The following is a 20272-nucleotide window of genomic DNA, read 5'->3' on the forward strand; positions in this document are numbered from 1 at the left end:
GGGTCGCAATATGGAATAAAGGATGAGACGCAAATTAAATATTTCTTTTTTTTCGCCCGCCTCCATTTTCAAGTGCGGCTCAATAGGAGTAAAAAGGGCGCTTGCAATGCTTGACAGCAAGAGCAAGAGAGATATTTATCATAGATTGCTTTTCATTTTCTCTCCCATATTACCAAGAATAAAGGCTTATGCGAGAGGAGTCCCAACATATTGTCCTCTTCGAATTTTTGGCAACCCAAAATGGCGGTGGACGAACGAGACAACTTTTTTTTCTATTATTGTTTTTTTTTTTTATCATATTTCTATGTGCGTATCTTCCCCACACGTCACACAATATCGGACGCAACTTAAATATATAGCTGCATTTAATTTGCCCGTAGCCATTTTACGATGCTCTATAGAGGTGAGAGAAATATCTAGGCCACTCTCTTTCGCGGCCATATTGGGTCGCAATGTGAAAGGAAGGATGAGAGGCAACTTAAATGTTTATACTGTTTTGGCCGCCGCCATTTTCAGATGCGGACCCATAGGAGAAAAAAGCGCGCTCCTCTTTTTCAATTTTGAAAAATGATTAATTTGATCTAATTTTTTCTAAGTGGGCGTGGCAAAAAGTTTTTTGACAAGTCGATAGAAATTTACAAGACTAATAAAACGATGAAATAATATCCACAAATATATCAAAAATGTGGGCGTCACAGTATTGAGCGGTTTTAGGGCGTCAGAGCGGGCAAAACGTTTTTTGGCAAGTCGATAGAGATGTACAAGACTAGTAAAACTATGAAAAAATATCCAACAAATTTTCAAAAGTGTGGGGTTTGCAGTTTGGGGCAGCTTTAGGGCGTTAGAGTGGGCGTGGCGAAAACTTTTTTGCATATCGATAAAAATTTACAAAACTAATAAAACTAAAAAAAAATATCCAAACAAAATTTCAAAAAAGTGGGCGTGGCAGTTTTTGACGGTTTTTGGGAGTTAGAGTGGGCGCGGCAACATGTGTCAATAAACTTGCACTGCGTCTATGTCTCAAAATCTGTACGCTGAATCACAACCATCTAGCTTTCATATTTCTTGAGATCGAGACGTTCATACGGACATGACCAGATCGACTCGGCTATTGATCCTGATCAAGAATATATATACTTTATATAGTCGAACACGCTTCCTTCTGCCTGTTACTTACTTTTTAACGAATCTAGAATACCCTTTTACTCTACGAGTAACGCGTATAAAAATATAGATTAGGGTGGAAAAAATTCCTATTGTTCGACTTTCCAAACCTAATATTATTTTATTACACATTTTTCTCAAATTACATGATGATTACTCTAAAATCTAAGAAAACTGACTATAATGTTAAGGCTTCAAAACTATCTAAACTGGTTTGTGTGGGTTTTACGCGGTGACCAAAGGACGCATTTTTTGTAAAAGTTACTGATATTCCGCCAATAAATAGTTTTTTTTCGACAAAATTAATAAAATTAAATAAATATTGGCTTTTAACAATTGTTTAAAGTATGCTGAAATTGATAATGTGGGGCTTAGGTTTAAGCGCAATTACAGGTTCAACCAGCGCATATGTACGTAGACCAATATTCAAAAAATTCATTTCTTGATTTTCTGTCAGAAAATAGTTTTAGGCAGGATTATAAATAAAAAACTTTAAAATAAAATGTTTACGATTTTTTGCAAAATAAACTTACGTCACTTATCTAAATATATGTAATATTATTTAAAGTATGACTAAAAACGCCATAATTTTTGTAACAATGTTTGGGTATTCTTTCATAATTTTATTAGTTCTGCAAATACTATCGATTTACCAAAAAACTTTTTCCCAAGCCACTCAAACGCACTAAAACTGCCGAAAACTGCCATGCCCACATTTAAATGCAATTCAAAACAGTCGTTGCACGCTCTTTCTGAACGTGCAAAACAAGTTTTAATTGACATTAAATATGAAATTTTCCTAGGTAGCACCAAAGTCTAGACTCGGAATTCAAAATAATAAAATAATGGTGGGGCGCGACAATGTTGAGCGGCTTGTGGGTTTTGGAAGTTGAGTGGCAATGAAAAGACATATTTACAAAATAACAGAGAAGCTTGTTGAAAGTTAACAACATATTCCATGGGAAAAAGTATAATAAAGTCTGATATGATTAACTTTGGCAAAAAATAGGTTCGGCACTGTGTTTTTTTCTTCAGATTTGAAAGAATTATTTTGTTTTGTTGTTTGTTTCAATTACCTTTTATGTTAAAGAAAAAAAAGCGTACATTTGCAAAACTTGTCGATGTACTATTTAATTAATTGTTATTTGTGTGGTGTAAAAATTGGGCCAATATTTTTTAAACAAATAGGTTTTTAAGATGTATAAACATTTTTGGTTTAATTTGTTTTTGAAATATCTATATAAGATATCTATAAGACAAGGATTTGGAACAAAAAAATACTTCAATAATTATTTTGTAAATTTTAGTATTAATAGTCACATAATTTAATATTTAATAATTTTTGAGATTAATTTGGTTGTTTTTGTATGATTATATTCAATAAAAGTTCAAAAAAGATTTTTAGAAGGATTATGTTTAAAAAAAAGAATTTATAATTACAATTAAATGACTTTTACTTACATTAAATAATTCATTTTACAAAAATATATACAGTATGTCAAGAAACTGTTTACACACTGTGAAATATTTAACTTATTACACAGTGTGTAAACAGTTTCTTGACATACTGTATGTACAGCACACGCGTCGTTACATGTTTGCAATACTTTTTTTCCCGAAAAAAAACAGAGCTAATCGACACACTTCCGCCGCAGTCAAGAACCGAAAAATAATTGAAAGCCGATCACCTAGACTAAGTTCTACATCACAAAAAGGCGAAAACGAGCTTTGCCCGAGAGAAGGCAGAGAAAATCGTCAAGCACACAAATTCCAGGAGCCAACGTCCGTGATATACAGTTTGTTATTACTTGTTTTTCTTTGCGACTTCGTTTTGCACGTTCTCAGAGAGCACATTATTCGATATTCGTTTTGTATTTTGCCATCAGCATATTGGGTGAAAAGCCTTGAATTCGGAAATGAAACGAAAACGTAAGTCACGAAACAAGGATGCCCGATTTAAGAACTTATGTACAAACGTACATATAAAAATATGTGTGTATGCGAGGCCAACATGAAGAGTTAAGCATCGCTGAAATTGTATTTATTCTGGGACAGAGGCATTTGATAACAATTCAATAACGCGATAAACTTTGAACAAATATCCAAAAATTTTCAAAAATGTGGGGTGACAATTTTGTTTGTGATTAGGGCAGTTTATTTTGCAAATCGTTAGAAATTTAGTAATTCTATTTCTATTAAAAACTGTCCTAAATTAAAATTGTATAAACAAAGAAATATATTCATAGAAGGAAATACTGTCATTAAAATTCTCAATTGCTCTATTCAAGTAGATGAATTTATACTGTCAAATACAATGCTAGCTTTTTCCCAAAGCGTTTATTTAAGCAATAATGTAACAAAACTAGAACTTTTGTTCAAAAGAAATAATTAAATCCCGCATAAATTATTACAGCATATTGATGATAATTAGCCACATTTACAATTACTATCATAAGCATACTATTGTACTTTATATTTAAGTTCAAAAATATTCCTAAGAACTTGATTGTCAAATATGTGAAACCAAAAAAGAATACATCAGAAAAGAAACCCAACCATATTACAGTAAAAGAAAACATATTATACTACCCTAGGCTTTCCGCCGGAGGACTGGCCAAATTCAACGAATGGGGGAGTGACATATATAATCCTATGTCATGTCTCACACCATCACCATTCATATAACCAGCACAGCACACTGTGAGTAAGACATAACAAATGCCATAAAAAAGTCTGAATCAACTATGAATGGAAATGTACCATGTTCATGTACCATTTACCATATGGTCACGAAGACCGAAGATCATTCTAGAAAACCACTCATATATAGCTCTAAAGCTTAAAATCGAGGTGTGATCTTAAAATAAGTCAGAATTAGGAGTTGAGTTTCACCTACAACTGAATAGATCGGTGTTCTTCCATAAAATATTGTAAAACCATTTTTTTTAATAAAATAAATTTTTTTTTATTAATAATCCTATGGTAAATACTTAATTATGTACTTTATGTGGTCGGAAACGCTTCCTTCTGCCTGTAACATACTTTTCAACGAATCTAGTATACCCCTTTACTATACGAGTAATGGGTATAAATATATGAAAATTCGACGATGTTTTAAAACCTTCCACAGGGGGTAAAATGCAAAAAAAAGCTAAGAACAAAAAAGTTACTACAAATCTTCAGGAATTCTTAAACGCGCTACAATTGAAGATAAAGCCGTAAGCTTTCTAAAATTAAATTACATTATGTACTTAAATACGTGAAGGCTCATTGACCTACTTCTCATATTGGCATATTTGCTTCCCTCTAAAACTCATAAAAATCATATATTTTTAATTGCACCTGAATGAAAAAATTACATTGATGATACTCACAAAATGTAACCTTTTTAACGGACATATTAGTAAAAAATTACATACATGTAAATTCGTGCTAAAAACTTTGTATTTTCATGTTATTAAATATTTTACAATTATTTCAAAACACGCTTTTGAAAACTTAAGTGTAGGGGAATGCGTACTTCCAGTTTTATGTAGTTTGCCTATTGAGGATTTGATCAAAGAAATTCTTTTGAACTTGAAAGTCTTTCTTCTCCCCATCCTTGCGTCAGGCAATTTTTTGTACTCCTAATTCGTTCATCTTAATAAAGCAAATTGTTATTGTCCTAATTTTGTAAGGGCATTATTTTGTATCACAATATTTTAACCGAAAATAAAAGAAATTTAAAAAATGTGGGCACGACAATTTTTATAATGTTTGAACGTTTATACGAACGAACGGAAATGAAAGACACCAGCGCTATTGCTAACCCTTACAACCAAATTTTTCCTATATAATTTGAATTATTAATCCAAAATAAAGCATATTTAAATATAAAATTTATAAAATGCGGGCGGGCCCTTTTTACGGTTTCGGTGGCAGTGTTATCTCTTGCACCTTTCTACAAATATAATATTTCGTTTCATTCTACGGGTAACGGGTATGAAGTCACTGCGAGAAAATACATGAAAACATTACCATAATATAACAGTCGCGTAAAATTAAAAATAATTATATGGTTTTGGAACAACAATATCGCTTCAGCCAAATTAGAAATAAATTTCTTATATTATAATTCTGTAATTTCTGTTCGTGTGTAAATCGCGTTTAATTTAATTCATTAAAATTTGCTTTTTCGGGCGCTTTTTTTTGGCGTTTCTATTTTGCTGCCTCCGTTCGATTTTTCGTGATATATTTTCGTAATTATAGATTTAATTACAACAGGACTAGTACTCGTTTCCGTCGTATTTCTGTTTAGTAATAAAATAATTAGTATGTTACGGCTTCTGTCAATGTTAAAATTGGCTTTCTTCTGGCGGTGTTTTTGGCGTTCCTACTTTGCTGTCTCCGTTGGTTTTTTCGTGAGATATGTTTGTAATTATAGATTTAATTACAACAGAACTAGTACTCGTTTCCGTCGTATTTCTGTTAAGTAAAAAAAATATTAGTACGTTAAAGTTTATGTCAATGTTTTTTGTAGAAGCTCACCTTTTCGATTCCAAGTCCTCTAAATTAGAGATATTAATATTTGGAATTTCGCTCATGTTTACGGTAGTTGTGGCTTTATTGGTTTGCGTGCTAAGTACAGATAGGCGACCTACATTTTTATGGGGATGACCGAAAAAAAATGTTAGGTACAGATATAATGTGGTATATATAATTTGGATATAATTAAAGTATCAGCATTTAGAGTTGTTTTGGGGGTATACCTAATATCTAATTTTAAAATTTAAATTTTTATTTAGATCTAAATTGCCGAAAATAAAAAATAACGGAACGAAAACATTTAAATGTAGATACGTACACAATAACAAATCGAAATAGCTCGAATAATGTTAGTGAATAAATGATTACTCACCAATGGTTTCCTCTGTATTAATAGAACATAACGTGGTTGTCGTCATATTTAAATGGTCGCGCACCGAATCAACGGTAATATCGCCAATAGAGCTGCTGATAGTCTCGTTAGCTTGATTAGGTGAATTTGAAATGTAGACTCCATTGACTTGCTGAACACTATTTCTATCAACGTTTTCCTCTGCAGGCCTTGTGCATGTTGAAATGCCTGGTGGATCTTTAACTTCAAGTGTATTCACAACTTCATCACATGCGTATGTTTCCTTATTATTCTCTGCATCATTTTCTTCCAACACAGATTCTTCGTTTTCTAATGGTTCTACTTGAACAATGCCAGTGGGTTGCACGACTGTGGACGTAGCTAAAGCAATACGCTGTAGTTCAGAAGAAGACATCATATACAGTGCTTCTCCTGAGTTTGTAAAGCAAAGTGACGAAACTCCACTGAAATATTAAAATACAGTATTAGGTGCAAAAAATAAAAATAATAGCAGTATGACAATGACAATGACAATGACTTACTTAATATCTTCCCGTCGCACTGCTGCGGCATTCAGCTGTCTTTTTAATTCAGGTACTGATAAAACCATGATATCGCCCATATTCGTTAAGCATATCAATGCTGTTTCGTTATATACATCTCCACGACATACAGCCAAGCTTCCACTGATATTAGGAGCTGACTCTCCATCTCCATATGAACGCGTGGACTTAGTTGGGCTACAACCGTGCATACTCTGCAGTATGTCTGAGGATATGCGACAACTAAACGAACCAAAATGGATGCGCCGAATCCGAGCACCTTCGTTAGCGGTAAGCTTATATTTGTTAATCGGCTTTAGTTGCGGAAGTGAAAATACTTTAAACTGTTCCTCGGAAGCAATAAGAACACGATGCGGTGGACTACCGTTTTCACCGGCGGTCAGCTGATCGACAGGGCTACCCGCCTGATCGAAAATAGAAATACCCACCACAGGAGCACGATGTTTTAATTGAATTTCTTTAGCAAGCTGCGCAGAAATTCGGCGAGGCATCTGTGGTGGTGCATTTCCACTTGCTGACGGGACGGAAGTTGCAGCGGTCTGCGCTGGTGGCAAATGCAAAAGGAAAACCGAGACGGTACTGGCATTTGTTGCTGACCATAAGGTTGGCGACGTTATGTTGACTGAAAATGTAAAAATTATACAACAAATTAGATGTATACACAACAACAAAAAATAGACGCTACAGTCGAGTCACTCATTACACAACTAGTAGGAGGCTAGGTGAAATTGTAAAACAAAATTTGCCAAATCGATAAAAATGGCGAAAACAAAAAAACTATGATTTAATTAATTTAATAATTGTTTTACAACTAGTATATTAAATGAAACAAAAACAAGAGAGAATGTTATAGTCAAGTTCCCGACTATCATTACTATTACTCAGCTAGAGGACATTTTTATTATTTTTCTGGGATATCGATAGAAATAATTTAAAAATTGTGGGCGGTTTGTAGGCGTGTCAAAAAGTTTTTGGAAAATTGATAAACAAATTTACAAGACTAATACAAAAATCAAAAAATTTATTAAAAGTGTGGGCTTGGCAGATTTGGGCAGTTTGTGAGCGTGACAACATGGGCCAACAAACTTGCGCTGCGTCAATGTTTTTAGAACCTGTATGTTTAGTATGTTTTCGTGACCGTTTTTTATCGTTACTCCAAAACAAATAACAATATAACATGTTGATTACCATTAGTAACATAAGTTTTGGCAAATAGTAAACATCGCACCATGGATCCCAGCCCGTCATCTGCACAGCGCGCCTCTATTTGCCTCTCGACGGGTCGTGCTTCCAGCTGTTGAGTTGTTAATTTAATATAAAACAATAGTTGAGTATATATTATCTTACTTACCGGTGTTGGTACCTGATTGCTGTGGTTGGTCCTGGTCGATCGACCCTTACGAAGCTTTCTAAATGACTCCCTCAATGATTTCTTAAAAGACTTTCGACGAGACAGCTGCTCTCCTGCTCCAGTGAGATCATTTGGGTTTAATGTGCAGCGATGAAATACTGGAACAAAGTTTTTAAAGTCAAAGAGAACTAAGCCGTGCGCAGTGCCACCAGATACTAGTCCCCAACTTGCTTCGAGTGCCATGCATGTAATGCTTGCTGGCGGCAAAACTTGCAGCACTCCCGATATATTTACAGCACGTTCCGTTGTAGGAATCGCTTCTCCGTCTAATAAGTTCGATCGCACATTTAACTGATCATGACCCTTCCACACAAATCCATCACGATCGCTGACCAAATTCATTGAGCTGTATTTCAAAGATACTTTTTCAGGTAAGTCTATAAAGTCGGCTATAACAATTTGGCCCGCTGTGCCACCAACAATAAGTTGACCGGTTTTTGGGCAGAATGCTATTTTCTTTACTGCTAAACGAGGATCGTCTGAATAAGGATCAAAAAGTCCTGATTTTCGAAATGGCGGTTCTCCATCATCGACTTGTTCCGCACTCATATCTGCAGCTGCGTCATCTTGGAAATCTGACTCACTTCCAAAAATGCTGCTAGTTTTAAAATTATAAATTGGTTTAAGCAACACTCCAGTGCAGTCCCAAAACTTAACAGAACCATCTTCGTGACCAGTTAACAAAATCTCGTAAAGCTTAGTCGCGTCTTCTTCTACAGATTCTTCTAAGTTATCCGGGAGAGTACCGCCAGTGATAGGCCAGCTAATATTGCTATAATCAATGTCTTGTTCATCCCCAGCTCGTAAAATACTTTCATATACCGGCTGTACGACTTCAGAAGCAAGGTAATTGCAAGTAACAGCTGATGCATGGACGGAATGAAGATATGGAGCTTTGATAGCAGAAATATTAGGGTCAGTAAGATCGTAAGCGCAGAGTTCCTCTTCAAGTAGTACAACAAGAACTTCAGCGACATCACTATTATCGTTATAGGTTACGAAGAAGTCAATCACTTTAGACGTAAAGTCAAGACACACTTTGTGTCCATCGCTGACGTGAACGGACACACAATTGTGATCACCATATGCTGACCTTGGCATGCCGCCGGAAAAAACAATTACATCGTTGGATCTAAGAGAACGAAAAATTAGTACACACCTAAAAAACTTTCAGTTTAGTTTATATTAACCTTCGCTTGCCTTTGTACAGTCGATTTATGCTCTTGCATGGATCAGGTCCATAAGGCACATAATTAACATTTGTTGGCGGTTCTGGGTTATCTATGTTCCAAGTGGCGTACGAACCATCAGCATGATACCAGCTAAATTCAGATCCTTCGAAGTTTACTGTAAGACCAACGCTCTGTCCATGTCCGGGGGCTATGTATGCTCGCTCGACAGAGGCGCTTTCAAAATCCCACAATACGCAAAGGCCGCGATTGTATGCAACCAGAAGTTTGCTAGGGGACTTTGGAAGTTGGCGGATTGACTCAATTGCACCAGGATTTAGCTTGTAGGCTGGTGGCACCTGCTCTAGCACAACGTCATGGTAAATTACAGGCTCCTTAATGGTAAATGTGTGTAAATCCAGTTGATAGATGTTTCCACCTTCAGTTCCAATCCATAGCAGATCCTTACTAAAAGAACAGCACAGCGATGAAACTTTTTTAAGTTTTCCGTCAAATGGTAGCGTTTTGATTGGCAGCAGCGCTGTTCCAACTGGCTCCCATAGAATTAATTGATTCGCTGCCGTCAACGAAAGTATGCGACCAGTTCCATACACCCATTCAAGTAACTGTACATTAAGCTCCGATGCTGAATTGTTCATCAAGGTATGCTGTCCGTACAATTCAACTCCGGGTTGACCGAAAACTTTTAAAGCCCCAGTTTGCGTCCCTATTGCCATAAGTTTTAAAACTGGATCATACGCAAGAGCCGAAGGCTTATGAGGAAAGCCATGCTGTGCCGTCTAAAAGAAGAAAATATATGATATATTTAATTGTAAAAGGAAGAACTCAAAACATTGTAGTTCTATCAGTTCCCAAGATCTGAGAAATCGTGAGATTGTTTGCCACTTTATAGAGTCGGGAACGCTTTCTTAAACCATTTACACTCTTTTTACCGAATCTAATATAGGATTTTACTTTACAATTAACGGGAATAAAAACCTCTATTACATGGTGCCCATTGGATAACAACTTATTAATTAAATTAAATTCATAAAGCACCCAAAGCTGTAAATGCTGCTCTTATGTATGTCTCTTATATATATAATATAAAATATATAATACTATTATATATATAATATAAAATATATAATACTATTATATATATAATATAAAATATATAATACTATATTTACATTTTCGAAGAAATAAACATCTACTGCGGTTTCCTGATCTAAAAAATGTTTGGTACATCTTCGCCAATTGTATAAATTGTATTTTTTATAAATTCAATCACTTTTCGTTAAAAAAAAGTTGATATCAGATCTCGTTATAAGGTGGTTTTGTTTGATTCATATTGCAGGTGTATTTGGATTTATAACGCAGTTTCTTATGACTTTAAAATCTTATCATTTTTTCGCCGTCTATCTATGTACTTAAACAATGACATACTTTTTTTGTGCCTGAAATAAGGGTATTTGTGAAACCAAACCATTTACCCAACCCATAAAACACATAAATGCAATCTTATCAGCTCCACCCTCTTTCTGGAGCTGGATGGCGATTACCTCTGACCTACTTTTATTTGTTTAATGACACGTTTATACTAACATAGGATAGAAAATATTCCTTATAAAATTTTATATATATTTATTAAATTATTAATGGTAATAGGGAAACATATATGGTATATTCGAAAATATTGAAAAGAAATGGACAAAATTATAAGTATGTAATTTCCAAATATACATATTTTACAACTGAAATCGGCACCGGTGCCTAATTTGAGGACTACAAGTATACTCGCTCAAAAAGCAGAGTTACTCACACCGCATAATATGCGGTTGCGGTGTTTTCCACCGCAATGTCTGTGCGTACCTGCTCATATTTGGCTCAGCATAGAAGGAGTGCACAAAAGAAACGAGCAAAAAAGCACCGTATCATTTCTTGATGCGGTGCTTTGTGGCGCGAGTCTAAAAAATACTGTGTTGATGCGGCGTACTTGTAGTTGCGGTGGACAAAATTTACCTAAATGTAAATGCCCAAAAGTATGCACATAGGAAAAAAACATAACACTAGATTGAAAAAGAGATATGTATTTATTAATTCTTAATAAATTATAAGCCTTCTCCTAAGTTCCATTAAAATGTTTATATCACCTAGGATCAAAATAAATGACACCCCACAAAAAATACTAATCGACTATAAATATTAAAAAAAAAAAAAAAATAGAATGAAAAGAGAAAATTGTCTGTTGTACCTTACGATAAGCAAAAAGGTCCTTCTGTAGGCGTTGTCTGTCGGCACTGGGCTGCTGCCCTTTTCCTCTGATAAACTTTAACATGATTGGTTATGCTCTTGTGGTGGGTTGGTTTCGATGAATAAATATGTATATTAATTGTGGCCGTATTTATTCTAAACTGAAAATAATAAATAAAAATTAATCACATTTTCAATAAGTAAAACATAAAAAAGGTAATTGGAAATTTTTTCAATCTTATAAATAAACCCGAGAATTTAAATGTAAGTAATACTATTTATTTATTTTATATAATATATAATTTTATTCTGGTATAATTTAATCCAAATTTGTTTAACAAAAAGTGTTCTACATTCTTAAAGCCAGTGGACAGATCTTGGCTTCTAAGACTTGCCAAACTAGTTGTGCTTATTTTCATAGAACTTCAGAGAGCTGCATGTAGGCAATACATTAGGAAAAATGGGATGCAAATACCTATCTGTACTCTCCGCAATGTGTATGTGTGTATGTATGTACACATGTACCTCCCTTTAATGAACTAGTAATGCTGTGTCGCACACCAAATATTTGTATTTGTAAATCTTTTTTTTAACAAAGAAGTTTGTTTAAGCAATTTAGTTACTATTAAAGCTAAAAATTCATAAATATATAATTAATAATAATTAATGAATTAGGTAATAAAGGGGTTCTCAAACATAGACAAAAAACAACTTTACACATGTACAAGGGTTTTAGGCAAACGCTATCTGATCGGTACTAATATTTTATCTAAGACTGTGTACCGTATACATACATTTATGTACATAGGTATGTATCCGTGAGTAAGCTGAGGCGCCAAACCGTATCACCATTTGCTTTTTGGCTGATAACCAATACCAAGTAAGTCAACTGTTTCCCAAATGTATCTCCATAACAAGGTGATGACCTAATTTTGAGTACATTCCGATCTTTACAGTTGAACAGCTTTGCAATTGCATACCGGTATCTGTTTATTCACATATACACACACAAATTGCGTGTTAGACAGACAGCAAAATGACGACTGCTGACTGTTGGCGTGGCTGACTCACCGACTACGCCTTTATGCAAAGAACATACTTGTGGATACTTTATTAAAGTAGTTTGATATATAAATATATTGCCTAATCAGTAATACCGTTGAGCAATTTACCTTTATGTATTTCCGTTTGTACAGTTAGGGCGGTGGCCGAGTAATTTCTTGAATTATTTTATTTACTCACCTCAATGCATATGTTTGTATGTATTTGTATGTGAAGAAACGCACGCACTGTTCTTCACGTCGTTGCTTTAAAAACGTGACAAACGTATCAACCAAGAACACACAGATAATAATACGACCGGTCAGAGCTTAACCGTGTATCTGTTTTATAAAACGTGAACAATATTATCATCCCAAAACGATATGAGCGTCATTTTTAACACACACAAAGTCGCGATCGGTGGGTCTAGTGTGCCCGTGTATCTCTATAAAAAAAATCATATATTTTTTAGAACGTATATTTTTCATGACTGACTGGAATGGGTGGATAACATCGCTTTGGGAGTGAAACTCCGCTATAAATTGAGATTTGTTTTTATAACAATTTTTGCTATGGTCGCCAAGTTTCATATAATCATAATAATAATTTTTGTAATTATTCACCGTATCAATTCCTTTGCTGTCGCTTGAAAATGCGCGGAATTTTTTGGAACGAGCGGTGTTTTACTATGACCTGCTTTATAAATTGTGAACCACTTTTTCAACACAAAACTAGATGTGCTTTATTTATAACGCAATGTTGTGATTTGTAGGAAAGTGTGACCATGTCTAATCCATGTTAAAGAAAAACCATTTTTAGTGCCGCATACTTTCCATTACAAAATACCAAAAACATTAAAATTTGTTGTTCCATCAAACTTTTTATTTTAATACATTTAATTTCAAGTGCACCAAAGTCATTAATTTGTATTTGCGTTTAAAAATATGTGCGATTAATTGTCAATACGGAATGTGTGTGAGGAAGGATTGCCATCGTTATCCATCTGGTCCATAAATTCGTCTAAACGCTGCAGAGATTGAATAGCTTCCTGAGATTCTTCGTCTTCAATACTATTTAAGTTTGCAGAACTGCTTGGAAACTCTGCGTGGACGATGTCCAGCTGACCATGATCTATTCCAGGTGCCCCGTAGCTTCCGTATATTTCCCGAAGCGTTGCGCGGGTAAGATTTAACTCGCGCATTCCAAAACTCATTTTTTGAGCAACCTCAGCGGCCTGGCGTCTATTGGCCTTTCGCTTATCATGGGAAAGTTGCTCGGCATTAGTGCGATGCATTGACTCACTTGACCCCGACGACCAAGAGGAGGCGGCCGACTTGCGGGAACGCTTAATTATTTGGCGGCACTTGTTGGTAATGCCACCGACGATCTCGGATACTAGGGCTGTGGCCCCTAAAAAGTAGCCCAGTGCCATGAGCAGGAACATTCCTTCTGTGTCCGCTGTAGTCAATTGGCGCTCTTCCTGAATTATTTCACGTAAGGAATTTGAAGAACTTGCCTGGAGCAGGCGTCCTGAAGACGATCGCTGCATGGCCCAGCTTACCTCGTTATTGATTTTTGCAATAAGACCGCTTTGCTGGGCAAGTAATATCATCGAGTCGATTTTGATTTTATACACTGACTCTAGGGGAAACAGAAAGCCTATTTGAAAAAGAGCAAAACACTCTTCACTCAAATGAAGTGCCGATCGGCGGGAGATATTTCTGAAAGAGGATATCGTTTATGGTGGATAGAAGGAAAGATTAATAATAAAGGATCAATCTTACTCATCTGAAAAATTTGACTGCACCAGGTATTCAAGCTGAGCCTTTGAGCCAAGAAAGGCATAGTTCCAAAAGAAGCTCTGGGTAACGTTGCCAATACCCTCATCTATGGACCCGACAAACTCCATTTTCTTGTACAATCTAGACGTCGGTATATGGGTCGAGTTCTGGAACCAGGTCTCCCAGCCACCATTGTCTTAAAGTAAGAAGTCCAAATATTATATACAAATGTAGCGAGACTAACCTTTTCTTACTCAGGGTTCCAACGCGAAAGAACAAACCCAGCAGATCCAACACAGAGTCAACGGTGTCCGGAAACGCTGGCAACGTTACGAATGCTATGATGGAACCTGTGTAGCAAGATGTAATGATAATTGTAAAGAGCCAATATGCTCCAATTAGGAGGCGTGTGGAATTTTTCCGCGTGTTGCTCCACGAGTATTTTCCGGTAAAGGAGAAAGCGTTTGTGAACATGCCGAATACATACCAGAACATGTTTTCTACCTCACCCCAATTACCCATCAAATGGCTAAGTGTCAAACGGTCGGTAAAAACTATCGGAAATATTCCCCCGAGATAAACGCAAATCAGAGCAACCCAGACTGGCCATTGGAACGGTCCCATGATGGCTCTGTATTTTGGCAGGGCCTTCGAGGCAAGTGTTATGAAAGCTGCACAATCGGGTGAGTGTCCCACCGACATGGCTGAGTCCATCAGCCGTTCCTGTGTTATGTATATACCGGACATACCAATGTCTACTGTTCTCTCTATAATCTGTTCCTGGATGGCGTCTACAACGCCTCGCGTATTTGACCGTGTTGGGGTCTCAGTGATATCTATCGAAAAGTTTAACCGCTTTGATATCAATGTCAGCAGACGAAATTCAACTCCGTCCCATCGCAACTGGCCCATTCCTGAGGAATCTAAAGTGCGTATCCGAAAAATAAACGGCGGCTGATTTGCGGCTGAAATTTGAAATCTGTGTCCCGAAAAACCAAATTGAAATTTCGATGGAAAAAGATTTATATGTGGTCGTGACAAAGCTCCCTTTATCCAGCTGGTTAGCACTACCGGAGTGTTTGAGCCAAGTCCATCTGCATAGAGCTTGTGGGTGTAGAGTACGTATGGGCGCTCCTGTTTGAAACGCGATATTTATTACAAAAACGTATCCCTATTAATTAATACTCACGCGCATCGGGTCAGCCATGAGCGATTCGCCAATAACTAGTAAATTTACTATGTTTGAGGATAGCTCCGAAGACAAAAAATCCCGAAGTCTCCATTGGGTGGACCTTGAGACAAGAACTACACGACTTTCAGTTTGCGGGCCTAAAATCTTTCGCGTCATTAATGGGTCCGAAAGGAAAAGAATGTAGCTCTTGCAATTGCTATCTATATGGCTCGTGAAACGTTTATTTTTTGCTTCGTAGTCTGCATTGATTTCCCCGTGGTAGAAAGTAATGGGAATTGTCTGAAAAGTAAATAATATTTTAATCATACCCGTTGCCCGTTAAAATAAATGTTACAGGTGCAAGGAAGCGTTTCCGACTATACAAAGTATATATATTCTTGATAAGGATCAATAGCCAAGTCGATATAGCCATCTCTGTTTGTCCGTCTGTCCGTATGAGCGTCGAAATCCCAGAAGATTAAGAACATTCCAAAAACAAAGACCCAGCGATTGTTTGTTAAGTGATGTAATTAATGATTTTATGGTACATAACTTTAATATATCTGCGAAAACCTATTTAAATACGAATGTCTTTAGCTTATACGGGTACGATAATGCCTGATATGGCTATGGCCTAGTTCGGGTCCATAAGGTGTACAGATTACATATAAATACCTATATAGATTAGCAATTTAGTGAACTCGTTATATAACCTTAATTTGTCATTTTTAATGCAATGTTCTTATGTATTAGTGCTCTTGCTTCTTGCGAGCTTACCTTGAACAAATTCTCTAGAATTAATCCGTCAGATTTTTCCACAAAGCTATCGTAATATATGACCGGTGGGCATTTATTGAGGTACTCTTGGGCAATTTTGTTAACCAACCCAACCAATGAGTTAGTCTGCTTGAAGTTATAGGAATTTACGTGAAACTTACTGGCCAAAAGTTCACCTCGTGGCCTTGGATTGCCATGAAATGTAGGAACAATACGGCGTTTTTGACGGAACTCGTTTTCATTATTACCATCGCACATTCCCACACCAAAAATTTCGTTGTTTAATTGATAATGGTTGATAAGCCGTCGGCTAACACACTTCTCTTGATAACTAGCAGATGTATCCCCTTCAATTGAAAAGGCTTGCGCGGTAAATAGGACCAGAGCTATCCAATAATATGACATATCGAGAGCAAGTTTGGAGTTCGATGTGTTTTCAGCTGTGAGCCTTTTCGCCCTTTTATACCCTTATATAGTTTGAAAGCTTGCACGCTAGGGTTCATCACCTCCATAATTATATATGTAGGTTTCAATATCGTTGTTAATGCAAGGACGGTAATTGTAACACCTGCAGCAAATATTTCATGTCGCTGTAATCAGAATCAGAATTCTGTTGCTGTATTTAGAAATAGTCCAATTCTTGGAAAAATAATTAAAATTTTAATATTACATTTTATTGTTACATTTATATTGTTACAAAATCTAGCACAGAATATTTAATTCACTCGCATTTCTAATATTTTTATTTATCGCGCCTGCTCATTAAGTTTAGTTTTCTATTTTTTGTGTGCCCTAATAGTTATCCCGCTTGCACTCTTTAATCACCATGTTTAATTGTTGGATGTGAAATCCTCTTAATACTTTCGCATATTATTGAATGGTTATCGACAGGCGTGCATGTCGTTTCATTTAACTAAATAAAATAATTTAATTTGCAGAGACCGTCTCAATTCTGGGAATCAACTTATCTACCCTTTTTTGCGTTTTGTATTTTCTTCAATCGACTGCCTTTGCGTATCCATTAGTTAGGACTAAGGATATAACGTTATTGTTGAACTTTTAAACGCTTTTAATTTCAAAAATAATTCATTACGATTAAACAAATTTAGCGCTCGATATTTTTATCTCACGCTAATAAAATAACTTAAACTTGAAACCGCACTGGATAATCTTAACGCACCCAAACCCAATACCAATTTGGCTTTGACAATATTTTAATTAAAAGTACGCAGTTTAAGTGGTGAAAGGGAAGGCTTGTGCCAATCTAATAATACATAAATTCAGCTGTATCTCTTTATCACATGTAAACAAAAAATTAAATTAGCCTAATACCTAAATGCGCTCTTGGTTTGTGGACTTGATGCATCCAAATCATACTTGTAATTTTATTATTTTCAAAGACTCGGTGCATCAATTACGCCTTTTATTAGTACTTATTAGAATACGGTTCTATGCCTAATTGATTTACGTTTACAAGGGTCGTGCAGCGATTGCGTGTGCAACTTGGAGAATAATCAATGTATCGTAAATATCTATAGGAATATACAGAATGGTATGGAGTGTGCAAAAGGGAATAAATAATTTGTATTAACATGCTGCAAAAATTTAACTAGGCTCCTTTTAAAGAATTTGCTAAAATTATGAAATTGTTAGAAAACATTTTAACGAGTGAACTCCGTATTTTGAGCTCAAATGTTTAGCGCTTTTATATTTCAGTATCTTGGATTGTCAGGTCTCCCTATTGCCTATTGATGGTCCATCCGCAAATGGTCAACGCGAGACTATCGATTTCCAGTCTTACGCCGCCGGCTCTTCAACTTCATTATCGATTCGGGAAGATCGGATTCCAGATTTTCCAGTCCAGGGGTAAATGTCGGGGCATGGCTGACACGTTTTCATGTACCGGACGCCGGATTTGTGCCACAAATTACACACTTTTGGGTTGTTGCAGCGTTTGGGCCGATCCTAGTTGGTATTCAATTGGTTTTTGGTTTTAATTGGTTTCCTGAACTAGATTCTTAATCAACACCTACCGAATAATCGCACTGAAATGGTTGGAATGAGTTGATGCGTGATATCGGTGTAGGGTCTCGCACCCATTGTAGTGCTTGCCAGTTGGTTATAATCCACACATCTTGCATTGCATTGATGGCATCGAGAAATTTAATAAAGCCCTCTTTGTGATGGGGCTGGGTAAACCATGCAGCGTGGTAAAACAAGCCAAATGGTGCTCTAAAATATATAGATGAACAAATTTAATAAGCCATAGGGCATTGTTTTAAATTTAAACCTAAATTAATAGTTTCAGTGGAGGTAGTTTACCTGTTTGTAGTGTAATGACGTTCAAAGTTCTTCATAATCATTTTTGTCACTCCATCTGCATCACTGGGGTTGGAACAGGCATCGCCCATAGAACAGCGGCCTCCGTTAAGGTCCTGCCACATGACCATGGGTACCTGCCAAACCCCAGGATAAGAACGGGTCGGGCAAGGCGGAATCATGCAGTCGTGGAATATCTTGTAGTCGAGCGTGTAGGGCCAGGAGGGTGGTCGGTTCTCGTAGACAGGCATGGAAGAGTCGTAAGTGAAGTTTGAGTCGTACAGCATTTTGTACATTTTGTTTCCGCCCACCGACAGGAAAGGAGCACGCATGCCTCGAACATCCGACATCTTGACACCGCCATACGCAGCAAGGATCTCACGCTGTCCGGCAATTTCACGAGTCCACTTCTTCTGGGAGAACTGCTCGCCAAAGCTGTGACTGTAGATCAATGCCTTTACAGTTATTTCTATTGTTAGCAAGTGAGAACGCTATAGTCGATTTACTCGACTATCCGATACCCGGTGCGCCTTTTATATTTATTAAGATTCGACGTTCATACGGACTGTTAGAGAGACAGACGAGATAGTGGTAAACGCTCCCTTCCACATGTTACACACCTTCCAAATGACGGGTATATAAATAAGTGTTATATTTTGTAAACAAAGCGATTTGGATTTATTCTTTGTTAGATTCGATATGAGAGGTGATTGACTACATATGTAAGTACCGTGATTCGCCGATACCTCTGCTTGTTGACTTTGTTGTGTATTTCATTGTCTGGGTCAAAAACTTGTTCCATCTACTTACGAAACTGTATGCGAAGCCATTTCATGTCCATCGGCGTAAAGATTCTGCACTTGACTGTAGTCAGTCCACTCGTGGGAAACGTAAAAAGTGGCTGTGATGGGACAGCCGTTTGGATTGACGCGACCTTTCTCAAAAAGATCCGTGTACAACTGCTTGTTTAGGTCATTAACGGAATCGTCAAAGGTCAAGAGAACGATCTGAGGAATGCTTTCAGCAGGTAGCTCGCCTAACAATGTAGATGAAATGTGGGTGAAAAAAGTAAGAACATCATAGCAGAAGGATATAGAACGAGCAACCATTTTAGCAAAGAACAAGATACCGATGTGGACTGTGATAAAGAGGCGCTTTAGGAGAATGAGACCCTCGAAAATGGCAACACTGTTTAACGCAACTTACGAAACGGTGTGGGAGGCCATTTCATGACCTTGTGAGTACAAATCCTGTACCATGACGTAGTCCGTCCACTCATGTGATAGGTAAAAAGTTCCGCGCCAAGAACAACCGTTGGGATTTTTCCGCGACTTATTATTAAAGAGTTCCTCGTAAAGATCAATATTAATGGTATTGACGGCATCATCAAACGTCATAAGTACGAATTGCGGGGTCTCTGAGGCGTTTAATCCGCCTACACATTGGTTTGCATTATTGTTATTATTTAGCATAAGAGCTATGGTTTCTGCCCTAAATCGTGAACTACCTATCTGGGCGTGTACTTACCAGGAATATCCTTTCCTCCGCAATAGCAGTCAGGCAAAAGGCATACGTCCTTTCGGCATTTGGCTGCCGTTTTATCTGGCGTAGGCTGTGGGTAAATTGGGTCAGGGCGGGACGGTGGGTAACGGTATATATCCACAAACTCTTGAGCCTTTGATACAATTATTCCCGATGGCTTAAGCGTTGGCCGCGTTCGTCTTAAAAAAATTTACGTTATCTT

At 36.7% G+C, this 20272-nt stretch overlaps 3 protein-coding genes across 18 annotated transcripts in view; all 3 read right to left on the minus strand.

Moving 5' to 3' along the window:
• Positions 1-4122: 4122 nt before the first annotated feature.
• On the minus strand, positions 4123-12919 carry LOC117135814 (lethal(2) giant larvae protein). The gene is made up of 9 exons (XM_033296324.1): positions 12682-12919; positions 11441-11600; positions 9205-9983; positions 7955-9146; positions 7792-7897; positions 6583-7225; positions 6062-6504; positions 5692-5800; positions 4123-5628 (listed from the first exon to the last, which is right to left on the minus strand). Exons 2-9 carry the CDS (start codon positions 11522-11524, stop codon positions 5499-5501), a joined length of 3486 nt encoding a protein of 1161 aa, XP_033152215.1. The 5' UTR covers positions 11525-11600; positions 12682-12919; the 3' UTR covers positions 4123-5498.
• A 495-nt stretch (positions 12920-13414) lies between these two features.
• Positions 13415-16792, minus strand: LOC117135240 (ionotropic receptor 21a). Its single transcript, XM_033295382.1, has 5 exons — positions 16210-16792; positions 15451-15732; positions 14516-15395; positions 14265-14457; positions 13415-14201 (listed from the first exon to the last, which is right to left on the minus strand). Exons 1-5 carry the CDS (start codon positions 16612-16614, stop codon positions 13433-13435), a joined length of 2529 nt encoding a protein of 842 aa, XP_033151273.1. The 5' UTR covers positions 16615-16792; the 3' UTR covers positions 13415-13432.
• A 649-nt stretch (positions 16793-17441) lies between these two features.
• LOC117135236 (mucin-5AC) overlaps positions 17442-20272 on the minus strand; it is a 28174-nt gene continuing 25343 nt past the window's right edge. For 13 of the 16 annotated variants that reach the window (XM_033295365.1, XM_033295372.1, XM_033295367.1 and 10 more), the window contains 5 exons: positions 20056-20249; positions 19339-19564; positions 18532-18969; positions 18243-18441; positions 17442-18174 (listed from right to left, as the gene is read on the minus strand). In XM_033295365.1, coding sequence (XP_033151256.1) covers positions 18007-18174; positions 18243-18441; positions 18532-18969; positions 19339-19564; positions 20056-20249 — 1225 coding nt within the window. In that variant the 3' untranslated portion in view covers positions 17442-18006. Of the gene's footprint in view, positions 18175-18242; positions 18442-18531; positions 18970-19338; positions 19565-19646; positions 19964-20055; positions 20250-20272 lie in introns of those variants that run through there. The other 3 variants (XM_033295373.1, XM_033295363.1, XM_033295374.1) reach the window with 2 other exon arrangements.

This window comes from Drosophila mauritiana, chromosome 2L (genome assembly GCF_004382145.1).
Source record: "Drosophila mauritiana strain mau12 chromosome 2L, ASM438214v1, whole genome shotgun sequence".
Classification (NCBI taxonomy): domain Eukaryota; kingdom Metazoa; phylum Arthropoda; class Insecta; order Diptera; family Drosophilidae; genus Drosophila; species Drosophila mauritiana.

Excerpts from the sequence above, each read along its gene's own strand:
- LOC117135814 (XM_033296324.1), bottom strand. The coding sequence starts at position 11,524 with ATGTTAAAGTTTATCAGAGGAAAAGGGCAGCAGCCCAGTGCCGACAGA. Across the intron at positions 7,226-7,791 it reads CAAAACTTATGTTACTAATG|TCAACATAACGTCGCCAACC; the intron begins GTAATCAACATG and ends TTACATTTTCAG. Across the intron at positions 5,629-5,691 it reads GAGGACTTGGAATCGAAAAG|AAATACGACGGAAACGAGTA; the intron begins GTGAGCTTCTAC and ends TTTACTTAACAG.
- LOC117135240 (XM_033295382.1), bottom strand. The coding sequence starts at position 16,614 with ATGTCATATTATTGGATAGCTCTGGTCCTATTTACCGCGCAAGCCTTT. Across the intron at positions 15,733-16,209 it reads TTCTAGAGAATTTGTTCAAG|ACAATTCCCATTACTTTCTA; the intron begins GTAAGCTCGCAA and ends TTTACTTTTCAG. Across the intron at positions 14,458-14,515 it reads CTTTCGCGTTGGAACCCTGA|ACAATGGTGGCTGGGAGACC; the intron begins GTAAGAAAAGGT and ends TCTTACTTTAAG.